Genomic DNA, 15211 nt, shown 5'->3' with positions numbered 1-15211 from the left:
TGTTCAAGAGATGCTGAAACTTCTCCACAAGAAGATCCACATCGTGGATCCATCACCGACCGATCCGAATGAGGTGATTTTCCGTGAGGAGAACGGAGCCGATGAGGTGTCGATGGACCCTCCGATCGACGAATTGTATCTCGTTCGAGGGCCCTCGATGTCGGCGTTATCTGACCAGTTTAGAAACTATAAGTTTCTCCTCGGAGCGAGACTCCGCGAGGCACCGGAAGACATGAACGGTGTGCGATACCCGGCTATTACGTCCTCACAAAGGTGGCGTCGGAAGCGACGGTGGGTGTGTACATTCCCGCCGGGATGACGCATTACCCGACCTCAAAGCCACAGCGTGCGTCACGCCACGCGTCCCGATGCGTGCCTCGCCCAAGAGGTGCGACGCCGGAGAACACATCAAGGTCGTTCGGAGGATCCAGCGCCACGTCTGACCAGACGGAAAAGATGGCCAGGTGATGGAGTGAACGTCGATCCGGACATCAACGATGAAGGCGATGAAGGCGAGACATCCAGGATTCCTGGCAACAGAAAAGGCGATGGATACGCCGATGTCGACGCGAACGCATCGGAGGAGGCGAAACGAGCACTCGAGGATATCCGTTCAAACCCTTTAAACATGCAGGGCAGGCCTCTTTCGCAAGCAGAGGAAGCAGAGGCCTGCCCGAAGCTGGTTCCTCTTCAGCGCAGAAACCGCCACACGTCTCACAGCTGGCATGGAGTCTTGTGAGGCCGGACACGCGCGCACACCATCTACGATGGCTGACGCGCATAACATGCATGAATTCAGAGCAGATGCTCATGCGTCTTCCGTCGGCGTGTATCGACCTGATCTTGTCGACCGCCCGGGCACGCAAATGGAAGTGGGCAACGACAGCGAAGGCGTTTGCGGGAGTAGCGGGTGCGCTGCGCGACCTGCCGCTCTATTCCACCCAGTCGCGAGGCATTCGCCTCCAGGACGACCCGGAATGGCGAAGCGCTTTTGGCACGGCGCAGCGCTTCATGAAGGAGTCGGTGCCAGACGCGCCTCCTTTCGTATCGCGTATGCAGGTCGAGAAAATCCTCGACCGACTTCGCCTAGGCCATCCTCGGGCTGCACTTTTCTTGGCGATGATGTGGGGATTCGCCGCGCGAGCGTGCGACATATCCACGCTGCGTGTGAAGGACGTGACGGTGTTTCCGACACCCGCGGCGGAACCGGACCACCGAGGCAGGAGAAGAGCGACCACCATCGCAGAGGAGGAGCCGTGCGTGCGAATCACCCTGACGATACGCAAAGGAAAAGGTGCCAAGACGAGGGGTCCATACCACTGTGCCGTCGATGCTGACCAGAGACGCTTGCAGCCACGCTGCAAGAGATGATGGCAAAACGGAAACCATCAGAGGAGTTGTTCGCGCCTCACTCGGAGGAGCTGAGGTCGCGGATCGCACACGAGGTGCGGACAGAGATGCGAGGCGCACAGCTGCCCTCGATTCGAAAGGCGCACTCCGCTGCATGGCGGAAGCGGGTGTCCCGCTGAAGGACTTGATGACGATATCAGGCCACGCCAAACAAGCCACGCTGCTGCGCTACCTTGGGTATGGCCAGCAGCGCTACGGTGGAGGCCGAGACCGCAAGGAAAACGCAGGAAGAGCGCTGTTCCAGACCCGCTAGAAGCGGCGACTTCGGTGTTTCGTTTCCGCTCCCAGGAATCGTCATGTGCGAACCTCGCGATTGCACCGCAAGAGGTGTCGGACATGGTGGATCGCATGTCCGGGTTCGTCCGAGTGATGGCGGAAAGGCCGGCGCTGGTAAAGCACTGGCCGCTGCGCCTGAAACAAAACACGCCGCTGGATATGGAGGCGGTGCTGATGATGCCGACAAAACGCGCCTCCACAAAGCGTTTTCTTCGCCGGATCCAGTGCTTCGCTGGATCCCTGCTTCTATGACGGATTGCGGACCTCGCGGACCATCAAAAAATGCGCCCTGACAGCGGACGAGATCCGCCAGGCAGTCGACATGGGAAAATTCGAGCCGTGTCCTGCCAACGGAGTGGGTACCCAGGCGCAACTGCCTGAGGAGTGCATGGCGTGAACGTGTTCACGGTGCCCGAGTTGAAGGGCAGACGGCGCCTCATCACGGAGCCGCTGCTGAATCGGGTGATCCCGACACATCCGTTGCCACGCGTCCACTACGACACTCGCCTTGGAAGGCGGCAGCGGTTGCGATACGCCCGCTACATGCTGCAGATCGATTTCGAAGCTTATTACGACGCTATCCCGATCGCGGCGACACTCCGCAACAAGTTCGTTTTCGAGCACGACATGACGGGCGATACTGCCGTCTGCGGACGCTCCCGACCGGTGCGCGGTGGAGCGTTGCGGTGGGTCAGGCCGTGACGCTGGACGATCGTCGACATCGACACGCCAGTCACCATCACCACCCTCATCGACAACATTCTGATCGCAGCGAAAGAAGGTGAGGAACGTGAGTTCCTGATGGCGGTGCGCGCGGTCGTGGCGCGCATCAAGGCGGCAAACGCTCATGACATCACCAAACCGTGACGAGTTGGAGGTGATGTCCGACGAGGCGATCTTGCAGATGGCAGGTGCCAATACGGTGTTTCTCGGTGAGGAATACATGTGGAACGGACATGAACGTCTGATTCGGAACTCGGTCAAGACGGTGGCGAAGATGCAGATTGCGCTGCGGAAAACTTCCCACACGATCCGCAGTTTGGCGTCACTGATCTCGCTGATATTTTTCGCCTCCACACCACCCAGGTGAACCCGGCTCGCGCCTTCAAGCTGTTGAGAACCTACCGCGGCATATTCCGTCTGACGTTTCGGGGCTTCGACTGGGACGACCCAGTTCCATACATTGACTCGGCGGTTTCGCGCACACTCCAGGAGATTGGCGGAGCACTTGTGCACAACCAGTGGTGGAAAATATCGAATGAGCGTCACCCGTCCTGTGACGAGGCGGCCTACGACGCGGTGTGTTTCACCGACGCGTCGCTGGAAGGCTGGGGTGCGGTCCTTCACCTGCGCGAGGCCGGCGCCACTGAGGTGTGGACGTATCGACAACGTTGGACCGAGGACCTGGAGCAGCAGCTCTGCGGTGAGGACGGCGAGGCGACCCGCGTGCTGGAAAAACTGCGAAAATACCAGCAACAATGCCATAGGAATCCGGACGGCAAACTAGGAGATCCGGACCTCGAGACGGACCGGTTCCAGGCGAGGTACTCGGCACATGCGGAACCTCGCGCAGCGCAACTGATGCTGCGATACATTGTGGAACACCATCGCGTTCCCGATGGTGCACGCATCGCGCTGGCAACGGATCACCGGGCGATTGTGATTGCACAAAAGCACCTGAACGGTTTCGGTGGCATTGGCAGAGGCTATGCACTGAACAAACTTTTCGAGTACACATATGACCTCTGGTATGACAGAGGCATCGACGTAGTGTTTTCTACGTCGAGGGTGCGCAGAATCCGGCTGACGCCTACTCGCGCCACTTTGGGGTTGACGCGACGGGGTCGCTGGAGGTGGAGCGTGTAGCTCCCATCGGTGTGCCGTTTCTCCGTCAAACGTGGTGCCCGCTATGCGAAGAGCGGCCCCGCGAGGAGGGCGGAGAAGTGTGACGACCAACCCCGCACACACACACACGCACACCATGAGATGAAGAACTTCGAAGGAAGAAAAGATGCAAGAGTGGTTTCTGGCTAACCGCGCGCTATGGGGGCTTCCCCGGTACCGGTGCCAAGCCACAAGAAAAACACACAACAGAGATGTAGACGACGTGACGTGTCCCACACGCGACTGGACGCGAAGGGTGGACGAACGGAACCCCAGTTACGCGGCCACGCGGCTGTAGTCGCGTGCCTGCCTTGCCGCTTCCCATCGGGGTCGCGAAGAATCATGCCATGACCTGCCCCACCTCAGGCCACGCCTCCCTCACTTCCCCTCGGCCTCCTTCTTTCGCGACACATCTCACACAGGTCGGTAGCATTTCATTGGCGAAGTCTTTTCGACGGAGGCAATCGAATGGTACATGATTTTCTGGAGGGATTGAAAGTCTACACGGGAGGGGGTCCGAGCGAGGGGTCGGGTACCATGTGGTCGGCCGGCTTTCCGAGTGAGCGACGCACATTCACTGCTATGCAGTGTGTGGTGCGGGGATTTCTGACGAATGCATGTCCGGGTTTCGTCCGAGATGTCTGGTCCGAATGTATTTTGGTACCCCGGACCCGGGTGTACCCAGGACGGTTGGTCCAGTGCACCTTGTGTGCCGATATGCTCCTGAAGTGGTTTTCTACAAATGTGATGTCACATGTATGTGTGTTTGTTATCTCTTTACCGAATGATTATTCGTTCTCTCTCCTTCTACTTCTGTCTCTTATGGAATTGGATACAAATCCAGTAAGTAATCTTAGTGGGTTTAATGCGGTCTCTGACGCAAAAACGCCCACCCACCCAACCCTGAGAACCGGAACTCCTGACGGTGTCTGGTCCACGGTGAAGTGGTTTTCAGAATGTTGATTCAGTTTAAGCTGTTCCATGCCACACGATGGCAGATCAGCAAAGCAGTTTGTTTTCAAGGCGGTCAAGAATGCCACGCGACTGTGATTTTATCCAATGTTTTGCAGGTTCAATGTTTTTGCAGGTGCCCGAGAGGTTTTTTCGACCAGCTCTCTTTCACCCGCGCCCCGGGTTTCCAAGAAAGAGAGCGGGTGTCTAAGTTGAAAGGGTGCGCTTCCTCTGTTGTAAAACCTTTCCGGAAAGCTAACCACCCTCATATGCCAATGGCGTTTCAACACCCCGTGGGCTTTAACAAAGGGGAACCGTTGATTGATTTGTTCCCTCCGTAATGACATCCCTTTCAGATTCTTTACTTTTCAGCATTTTTCTTCCCTTCAATAGTTAGTGGCTGGGCATCGCTGGGTGAAGAAATGGTGGCCAGGATGACCTGAAAAATGGAAAAACTATCTCTAACGTTTATGATTGATTCCTCTAAAGATTCTCTTGTTTCCAGTTTTCTCTTAACACAGCATGGATTCACGCTGTGTTCGCCATAACCCTCTGACGAACGCCGGCGGGGCGTTTGTCATCCACCCAGTATCTTTTCTTTGTTTTCTGTCACTCTTTGATTTGTTCGATTTCTCTAGTTTAGTAGATTCCCTTGTCTTCATCTTTTTGCCCACTGACAACACGAGTGCTCGTTTCGCCTCGGCTTCTTCCTTTTTTCCCTCGGGCACCACCGTTTGTTCAGTCGGAGCTGATTTGCCTTTGTAGTTTCATATGTTTTCAGATTTTCTTTCGTGATCCGTTGTTCTTGCATGTCCGTTTGGCATGCACACCTTTGGCACAAATGAAGGGGCACTCGGTGCTGGGGGCTTCCCGGTACCGGTGCCAAGCCACAGAAAAACACACAACAGAGATGTAGACGACGTGACGTGTCCCACACGCGACTGGACGCGAAGGGTGGACGAACGGAACCCCAGTTACGCGGCCACGCGGCTGTAGTCGCGTGCCTGCCTTGCCGCTTCCCATCGGGGTCGCGAAGAATCATGCCATGACCTGCCCCACCTCAGGCCACGCCTCCCTCACTTCCCCTCGGCCTCGCTTCTTTCGCGACACATCTCACACAGGTCGGTAGCATTAGAGGGTTTCATTGGCGAAGTCTTTTCGACGGAGGCAATCGAATGGTACATGATTTTCTGGATGGATTGAAATGGGCTTTAAGCTCGGCACGGGGGGGGGTCCGAGCGAGGGGGTCGGGTACCATGTGGTCGGCCGGCTTTCCGAGTGAGTGACGCACATTCACTGCTATGCAGTGTGTGGTGCGGGGATTTCTGAAGAATGCATGTCCGGGTTTTCGTCCGAGATGTCTGGTCGAATGTATTTTGGTACCCCGGACCCGGGTGTACCCAGGACGGTTCCCATGCCGACGGGGTCATGAAAAGTGGATGCTCCACCACCACCACCACCAACACCACCGCTACTTTTCTTGTGCACGTTTAAGCGTGTTGGCGTTTGCTCGGCACAGCGACAATACAAAAAAAAAACGCCACAAAAAGGGATATCGGGCGGTAGTAGCGGGAACTGACTGCATCAGTGGTGTCCCTCCCTCCCTCGCCCCCCACGGGGCAGACCCTCTTCCATTAGTCAGTACGCCCAAGCTATCCTCTCACACCGGCTTCTTCACGAGGGCCGTGCGCACAGCGTTTTTCTTCTGTTATTACCCGCCCGGCGATTTTCCGCGCGCGCTCGATTGCTCTTCCTGTCGGCTTTGGGGGACGCCTGTTCACGTGTGACGAGTCAGGAGTGCTTTAGAGCTCCCCCTTTCCCACGCACGATTACATTTCTGGCACTTCCCCTCCTTGGTGTCATGGACGCCGCGTACGACCTCTACGTAGAATGCTGCCAGCTGTATGGCGTGAAGCCAAACGGTGATATCGTGGCTCAGTTGCGGGCCTCAGATCCCCTTCAACTGCGATTGCTCGACGCCTCGAACACCTTCCTTGGTCGCCTTGGTGTGCTCTCCGTGCTTTCATTTGTGCGCCAGCATCAGTGCATAGAGGAGGTGCGCCTTCCGCAGAACGGCGTTGATGAGTCGTGCATGAGTCTTTTGGCAGACATCATCGCCGGTGGCCACCCAAGTCTGCAGAGTGTCGACGTCTCCAGGAACATCCTCTCCACACCAGCCATTCGTCAAGTGTGGGCCGCAGCGCGACAAAACACGCGCTTTACTCGTCTTCATCTGGAGGACTCTGGCATCCCCGAGGAATGGGTCGCACGGCTTCAGGCGACATTGCAGTCCAACGCAGAGGTGGATTCGCAGCGCTACGAACCATATGGCGTGCCACGCAGTCCCCAGTCGTGGCACAGTGTCTTTCTCCTGACGCTTGGCGCCAGCGATGCTGTGCAGGAGTACTGCGAGAAGTGCTTGCCTGTGATGAACAAGTACATGGCTGCAGTGCGGGTGCGCGTGGCAGTCCTCACCATCAACGAAGGGGACTCGACGGAGCAGGTCAAGTTAAAGATGGCACGGTGCCAGGACACGTTCAACTATCAGCTGACGTGGTGCATTGCCCTCCTCGGTGCCGAGCCCTTCTCGAAGCTTCAACTGTCTACCCTGGAGCAAGTGCTGCAGCAGAGGCCGCCGCTGCCCCGCCTAGAATTGCGTGACAAGACCGGCAAGCTGTGGGCACGCTCCCACCGGGCGGCGCGCGCCTTCTTCTGCTACACGTCGATCTCGTGGGGAATGTCAGGCGTTGCCAACGAAGTGGTTCCCGCGAACCGGTGGTTGCTCTGTGCTGGCTTCACTAACGCCGCATCTTCTGCGCTCCTCACTTCTGGAGCGGTTCCACCGGCGGTGGTGTTGACACCGGGCAGCCAAGTGACGCGCTGGCAGAGCGACCTCTTCACCTCCCTCCAGGTGGCATTTCGAGAGCCCCCGGCGGAGCGGACCGCGTCAGCCGTTGCACAAACCGATAAGGTGCAGGGCCTGGAGGAGTCGAAGCTATTTTATATCAACGCCGATGAAGTCAACATGATGCGCAGCTTGGTGCCATGCGGCCGTTTTCACCCCCGAAAGACGGCGCTCGTGCAACAGTACGCCTCTGGTCCCTACCAGGATAGTAGCCCTCCGTTTATTCTCTACGGCGCCGGCTGCATCGGCAAAGCCAATATTTTGTGTAGTGTGGCTAATTTTCTTTGGGAGAGGCCGTCTAGCGAGACTGGACAGGTGCCGGAGCGCGTGGTGTGCTTTGTCGTGGACGTAAACTACAGCAGCGTTGTCACATATTTGTATCGCCTTCTTCACCTTTTTGCTCCCGAGAGCACCCTCGCGTTCACCAGTATCGATGCACTGGCAAAGGCGGTGCGCGAATCTATCCGCACTTACACCGGTCCCACGATGGTCCTATTGCTGGGCCGCATCGACCTGTTGGACCCATGCGGATGCCACTGTAGCGTGCTGGCAGCGTGGTTGCCGCACACCCTGCCCCCGGCGGTCCGCATCGTGGTGTCTCTCGACACAGAGAGCCCGGTCCTGCCGCTGCTGCGTAAGCGTATGCCGCAGCCATTCGAATGCCTTTGCCCACCCATGACAGAGCTGGGATCGGTGCAGCTCTTCAAAGAGTTGCTGAAAGAGAACAACGTGGCGCTCCCTGGAGTGGACACGTGGGAGCTCGAGTCACGCGACACCCTCGGAATCTCCGAGAAGAGCTATCTACAGAAGGACGAGGCCGTGACAGTGCTTTACCCGTGCTTGGCTTCGTCGTACTTACATCACCTCTTGGGCACTGGACGCCAAGTCAAGTCCGAGTATGACACATATCAGCTAATCGAAAGCGCGCTGCCGTCGACGGCGGCGGAGCTGGTGCAATCGTTCCACGAGAAAGCCGTGATGCTGCATCCGAAGATTACCGTAGAGACGTTGCTGGTGCTGGTTGCGTTGGCCCCCTTGCCAGTGTCAGAGCTGGTGTACCTTTGTGAGGAACTGGGCTCGTGCCCCCGCCACACCGCTCTTTCGGCCTTGTTGCTGTTGTCGGGTATGGGTCTTCTCATGTGGTACCAGGATGCCACAGCCCACGTCGCCCACCCGATCCTGAAGAGACTTTTTCTTGACCTTTATAGCGAGCACGTGCCGCGGCTCAGTGTGCTGCTGGAGTCTCACCTATGCAGGCTCGTTGTCACTTACACTGATGATGTGCCGCATGCGTTTTGGCACTTGATGCCACTAATGATAGAGAACGGAAACATGCGGCAGGCAGCGCAGCTTTTGTGCAATCCAGTAGTGGTGGACACAATCCTTCGGCGCGGGCCGGTGCACAAGCTGCACGTTCTGGGCGCTCTTCTACGTCTTTTGCAGGCCGGGGGGCTGCTACGTGAAGTAGCCGCCCTCGGTGGCGAGCTTGTGCCGCCGGCGATGGCCGAGAGCCCCCTGATGTGTTGCCTGGCTCAGGTGGCCAACTGCTCCTCAGACCTTTACCAAACGGCACTGCTCCGCCGCTCCTCTTCGCCGTACTCCCGCACTGAAGCGTTGACTAAATGTGTCACACCGCAGCTGTTTCTGCGACCCCTCAACGATGGCCAGGAGAGCACCGCTTTGGTGTCGACCCACACGAGTGAGGCATGTTCGTGGTGTCACTGCAGAGGGGGCTACGTGGTAGCGGCCACCAGTGATTCCGTGTTTGTGTTCACCTCAGAACTCGGCAAGCCCATCGCGGAGTTGCATATGCCCTTTGAGCAGCAGCAGCACATCACAGGTGTGATTCTCGCTGCCGGCACACGCGTCCTGGTGGCGAGTGAGGCGCAGGTGCTCGTCTGGGATTACGAGGGCAACTCCCATTTCCTCTTCGCCAACTTGAGGAGTGATGTGCGGCTGGCAGCCCTCAACACGTTCGGTTCGCTGCTGGTGGCCGCCAGCACTGTCACAGATCAGTTGTGCCTCATTGACATTATGAAGAAGCGTGTTCTGCGGGAGCTGCCAGTCGTAGAGGAGGGCGTGCGCCAGCGCGGCTTCTTCTGCGGCAACTACCTGTTGCTCCTCAGTCGCTGCTGCCTGTTCCTCTACGATGATGAGCTGAAGGAGTACGTCACCTTTCCCCATGAGAGTCTCGTGACCACGGTTAGCTGCAACCGTGACGGACGCATTTTGGTTTCGTTCGCTGACACATACCTGCATGTGTGGACTTCTGCTGGTGACCTGCTGCATCGCATCGACCTCGGGTCGGACCCACTCGTGGGGCTGCACATGAGTGCCTCTGGCACCCAATTTATGACTCTGCAGGGTACCACCCTGCAGATCTGGCGCACTCTCACTGGGGCCTCCTGCAGCACCCTGTGCAACCCCTTCAGCGCGGAGGCGGATGTCGAGTACTTGGCGTTCACAGAAGACTCGACGAAAGTGGTGGGGCGCGCTGGGCCGTACCTGATCGTGTGGGATGCACAGAAGGGCAGCCTGATCGGCGCGGAGTCGGCCCCCGAGGGTCTTATACAGGACGTCACAGTATACGACACCAGCGTGTTCGCGACCACCTCCACGGGTGACTTGCTCGCGTGGTCGTTGAAGCGGGGACTTTCCTCTATCGACCAAGTCAAGGAGGGGCGCTGCACCACCAACATTTTGCGCAACGCCAAAGTATCGACAAAGTCAGTTCAGAGCCTCTCGATGAACCACGCCGGAACACTGCTTGTGACGGTGGATGGAGCGCACTATGTGCGGCTCTACTCGCTCACCACCGGTGCGCCTATCGCGCACACCATCGGACGCGTGCGGTGTGCAGTGGCGGTGGGTCCCAACACCGTGGCACTTATGCCATGGGAGGCGGACCACTTCTGCTTTTACTACCTTGGAGGGGAAAGCCATCTCGACAAGCGCGCGCTTCCCAAGACCGCACTGCCAGACGCAGACTACGCGCTGTATGTGTCCCCCGATGAGCACTACGTTGGCGTCACGGTTCTGGAGCGCAGCCATAGTCGCACGCTCATTTACGAGGTCGAGGGGAATAAGACAATGTTGTGTGAGCTTCTGGGCCACTTTGGTCGGGTCATCCAGGTGAGCTTTTTCGGCAGCTTCGCCTTCACGGTAGGTGACGGGGACGCGTGCGTGCGGCTCTGGAGTCTTGGGCGCAAGGCGGAGCGCACATCTTACACCCATCCTTGCCCTCTCGTAGCTGCCGCCGGCAATGGGTCAGGGCTTCTTTTTTGTGTAGACGCCGAGGGAGCCATGGTGCGTTTACACGTGGACAACATCGTGTCCGTGAAGCATTCCACTCTCATCGTCACAAACTTGGCACTCCACGCTTCCATGCCGTCAGTGCGGGCCAGTCCTGTTCTCCAACTGTATTTGTATAACGATTACCTCATCCTTGTCCGTGCCAACGGCGAGCTGCTGCTGGTCGACACTCTGCGAGACGACGTCGGTCACCGCGTCCCCTTTTCTGATTGCCAGTGCGCGTGTATAGGTACCGTCAATGGCGCATCTGCTCTCCTCACTGGACACAGAAACGGCAAAGTGATCCTGAACTCACTGCTGCGCACAGGCGTTAGTGAGAGGATTCGCAGGTAAGCAGGCAGAGGGCTGCCGTACAACTGTGCGCCTGAGAAAGTTTACTTACTTGCATATATGTATGCATGTGTGTATGTGTGTATTCGCACATGGTTGGCTCGTAGATGTAAAGTACGTGGATTCTGCAGGAGGATAGGGAGTGCGGGGGGGGGGAGGGGAGGGGAGGGGAGGGGAGGGGAGGGATTGCAGCATTACGCCCGCAGTGCCATGTTGTTTGGTGGTGTAGGAGTCGATACGGCGGCTGTGCAACCACATATGGCCTCGGTAGTGTGCTCGTATGTGCCCCCCTCCTCCCCCTCCCCCTCCCCCTCCCTTTCGCGCTCTAGGCACGCTTCAGGGCATGTGTGCATCCGTGTGTGCGTCTCTCAGAGAGCACCCTTATGTATGTAAAGAAAAACCCAGACAATGGTTCACCGTGCACACCCCGAGTGTGACGTTTGCTTCGCGTCCCACCCTAAGTAGCGACGGTTCATACCCCATGGAAAGGAAACACAGACGTCGACGACGGCGCTCAATGGGCACAGCGCCCGTTGTGAGGTCTTATCGGCTTCTTCGTTACCTCCCCTCCCGTTATCACCAGAGCCATGTGCGTTGCACCTGGTGAGGGACAGACACCAATCCATTTTTTTTTCCGAATGGCCGTTTTACACAAGGATAGGTAGGTCCTGTAGACGAACATCACAAATACCCACCACGGGGGTAAGGCTCTTTCACACGCGAATTTGCGACACTATCACGTGGTCTATTCCGCTCTCCGGCCCCAAATCTAACATTGGCGTACTTCAACTCATGCACACACACACACACACACACACACTCAGAGTTTACTAGACGAATCCAAAAATACATTGATACCCGCATCCACCCGCACACCCATATAGATATACATACACCCGTTCACCCCCCCCCCCACACACATCAATATATTTTCATATATATATATATATATATACACGCATAGACACGCACCCCCTTCACCCCTCTGATCATTTTTCATCCTATAGACCCTCTTACACCGGTGCATACGCGCAGCTATAAACAAAGCCTCAAGCGTCCTCCTGACTTTTCAATTTACATCGCATTTGTATGCCCGTGTGTTTTGCCTTCCTTTCTCTGCCCTTATTTGACCCCCTTTTCTGTTGTGTTTTTCACCACTGCGGCAGTGAGTGCATAACAGTGGAGGCTAAAGGGACATACCGTACGCCCCCCCCCCTTCCTCCCTCCCTCCCTCCCTCGCTTTTTCAAGAGTCGCTGACATTGCTGCTTTTTCATCTCTGATCAATCGGAGGGTGCGTGCTCGTATTTTTGATAGGGGTACTTCAGTATCTATGAGCCAGCGGCTCCTGATGCGAGGCCGCATCAAGCGGTCGCGGGAAGATACAGATGAGACCAGTGTGCACGAAGGGTGCGCTCCTCCGTTAGACCACCTTTTAGCCACTCCGCCACGCGACACGAACGGATCGGCTTTGCTGATCCCGTCGAATCCGTTTGTGGCACCAGTGCACCACTCTCGTTCACCATCCGTCTGCACCACCATCGGCACCGATGGCGGGCTTTCTGAGGACAGCGTGTTTATCTTAGACATCAGCAGTCACAGCTGCCTTCACTCACGACGATGCACATCCATGGCTGTGCCGAGCGAGGCGGAGGCCAATCAGTGGCAAAGGGAGCTGAGCGACTTCTTCACCAAACTAGACACACAACCACTTCGCATCGTACCACAGTGAGCCCAGACGAGGCAGCGTGGCAGCCTTCATAACCGGGGCACATAGTTATCACGTTTCGGTGAGCGCAAGAGGGTGGTGAACCAGCGAATAAAGGAAAAAAGACGGCGTTAGAGGTTTGGGTGAGGGGGGGGGGAGGGGGGCTTCGAGCGGGTTGACAAGGCAGCGGCCAATCAACACGCTCACTATCACCAGTCATTCTCCATCGAAGGCTGTTGGGAATTCGCAACGACGGAACAGTGTTTCCTCTCTTGTGTGAGTGCGTTGGCGGTACGAGCATCACGCTTACTTTTCGATCTCGTTTATCCCCCTCGCGCTCTCGAGTTTGCTTCTTCTCCTCCCACTGCTACCTGCTCCCTCTCTGGCGTTCTATTTTAAACATCGGTATGTTGACGGGGGGCGGCCTGGCACCGATGCCACAAACTACGGCGTATGTGGAGGGTATTCACTTGCTCGCCTGTTTCTTTCAGATATTAATCTTGGCTCTTGTTTCATTCACCGTGACACAGTCCTCCCCTCCCCTCCCCTCCCCTCCCCTCACGCTCATACATGGTGCCTTTCACCTTTAGCTGAAACTCTTCTTTTTTTTTTGTATTCCCTCCACCCCCCTTATTTTGCTATCTCAAATATGAAATGTTTTGACCGGCAGCGACCAGGAGAAGTGACAAGCATAAAAAAAATGAAATCACCCATGAGGGTTCACCGATTGAGTCTCCCATTGCAGCGTCTGTACTTGCCTTCAACTCTCTCTCTCTCTCTCTCTCGACTCCATTCTCCTCGATTGGCCGCGTGGCTTGTCCTCTTAGTGAAAGACATTCTATTTCTGGCCTCGTGCACACATTTACACGCCAAAGTGTTCCACCCACCGACACCCACATATGTGACGCCATTCTCCGCTGCTCTGTTTGCTCATCAGAAAAGTGGGGAAGGTTGTTCACACACAGCGAGTGGTCGGTGTGGCGCCGCTGCACCGCACCCCACCGCGCCACCTTGATGCCACTATTTCGCACTACGACAGGTCGGATTCGGTTTGCGCTTACTAGGTTAGGATTTGGTTGAAGGGCTCCGTCCTCATGCTCTCTGAGGCCCAGGGAGACGAATTCCCCCTTCGACGATTGACCCCACGTCTTTGGGCAGATCGCACCCCGTTAACTCCCATGCTCTGAACGCAGGCGCTTGAAACGGTGACCACAGGTAGTGCAAGGCTTGTTGACGCAGCAGTGGGCCAGTAGGAGCCGCGTCCCTCTCAGGGGGCGTGACGGTGACGCTTTGGACCGACGAGGTCCGTGGGTTCTTCCATGCAGTCTTTTTGGGCATCCTCAATCTGCCGGCACACGGGGGCATCCGTGAGACCCGTGTCACTTTGATGGAGAAGCCCGCTGCACAGCTGCAATGCACACAACGGCTGGCATGGCCCTTTGCCACAGTTCACAAACGGCCCAAACGTGACTGGAAGTATCTGGGCCACTCCACGCCAGTCCCTCTTCTCATTGCCTCGACTGGATGTAAAGGCGATGTCCGACACGGAGAGTTTATGTATCAAAACCTCTCTAGGCGCCTGGTGCTGTGGGTATCACAGCACATGTGCACTACGGACTGATGAGACTAGGGCTCCGCTTTTTGTCACAGCCTAACTATGACCCCCCCTCTCTCTCTCCCACTTCAGACTACACGGGAAGATGTACGTCCAACGGGCAGCTCGGCAGACGTGGCTTCCCGTGATCGGATACGGAGGCGCGCGGCCACAGCGAGTGTGTTACGCTTGCTTATGGGTCTGTGTGGGAGAGCCTGGCGCTTTGTCTACCGGGTGTTGCGGGGGGGGGGAGGGAGGCTCACAGAAAAAGTAAAACGAACCAGCAACAACAGGGGGAAAAACGGAGCCTCTCCTTCCCCCCCCCTACACCGCACACCTGCCGGTTCCATGTGACTCTCTTTGCTGATACCGACGAGGAGGGGCCGGGAGGAAACGAGAGCAACTTTTTCCTTGAGCACACACGTACGTCGCTACACAGGTTATGGCCCCCCTCCCCCTTTCCATCGCTCTTCATTAGTGTGGTTTGTCTCGCCGACTGGTCAAGACGTCTTTTCACTCCTTCACATCCCCACCTCCCGTTTCTCCACCCTCTCCACCCTCTCCCCCGTTCTTCCTCCCTTCCCTGGCGAGCAGAAGTGACGGCTATCTTTTCGCCTTTCACCTTCTTTTCTTTGTGTCCGAGGGATCCTCTGCAGTCGGCACGTCCGTTTATCTGTGCTGCACTCCTCCCTATTTTCGCTTCCGTTTCTCCGCGCGTTTGTCATCATCAGCCTGTTCGGTGTGCATCGCATCTTTTTTTTTTCATTTCTCTGAAGTTATCACAACTCCACAACGGAGAAGAGGGCAGCGTCATAACAGCGCGCCACAGTCCTGCGCACGCGT

The 15211-nt window shown here is 56.8% G+C and overlaps 2 protein-coding genes across 2 annotated transcripts; both read left to right on the top strand.

The window, feature by feature from the left end:
- Positions 1–6382: 6382 nt before the first annotated feature.
- Positions 6383–11071, top strand: JKF63_02775 (uncharacterized protein; the record flags this gene model as incomplete). Its single annotated transcript, XM_067898799.1, has 1 exon — positions 6383–11071. One exon carries the CDS (start codon positions 6383–6385, stop codon positions 11069–11071), a length of 4689 nt encoding a protein of 1562 aa, XP_067755243.1.
- A 1328-nt stretch (positions 11072–12399) lies between these two features.
- On the top strand, positions 12400–12798 carry JKF63_02774 (uncharacterized protein; the record flags this gene model as incomplete). Its single annotated transcript, XM_067898798.1, has 1 exon — positions 12400–12798. The coding sequence occupies one exon, from the start codon at positions 12400–12402 to the stop codon at positions 12796–12798; it is 399 nt and encodes a 132-aa protein (XP_067755242.1).
- Positions 12799–15211: the final 2413 nt, after the last annotated feature.

This window comes from Porcisia hertigi, chromosome 30, assembly GCF_017918235.1.
Source record: "Porcisia hertigi strain C119 chromosome 30, whole genome shotgun sequence".
In the NCBI taxonomy this organism is placed as follows: domain Eukaryota; phylum Euglenozoa; class Kinetoplastea; order Trypanosomatida; family Trypanosomatidae; genus Porcisia; species Porcisia hertigi.
The sequence above is the reverse complement of the archived record's forward strand: the minus strand, read 5'-3'. Positions and strand labels throughout refer to the sequence as shown.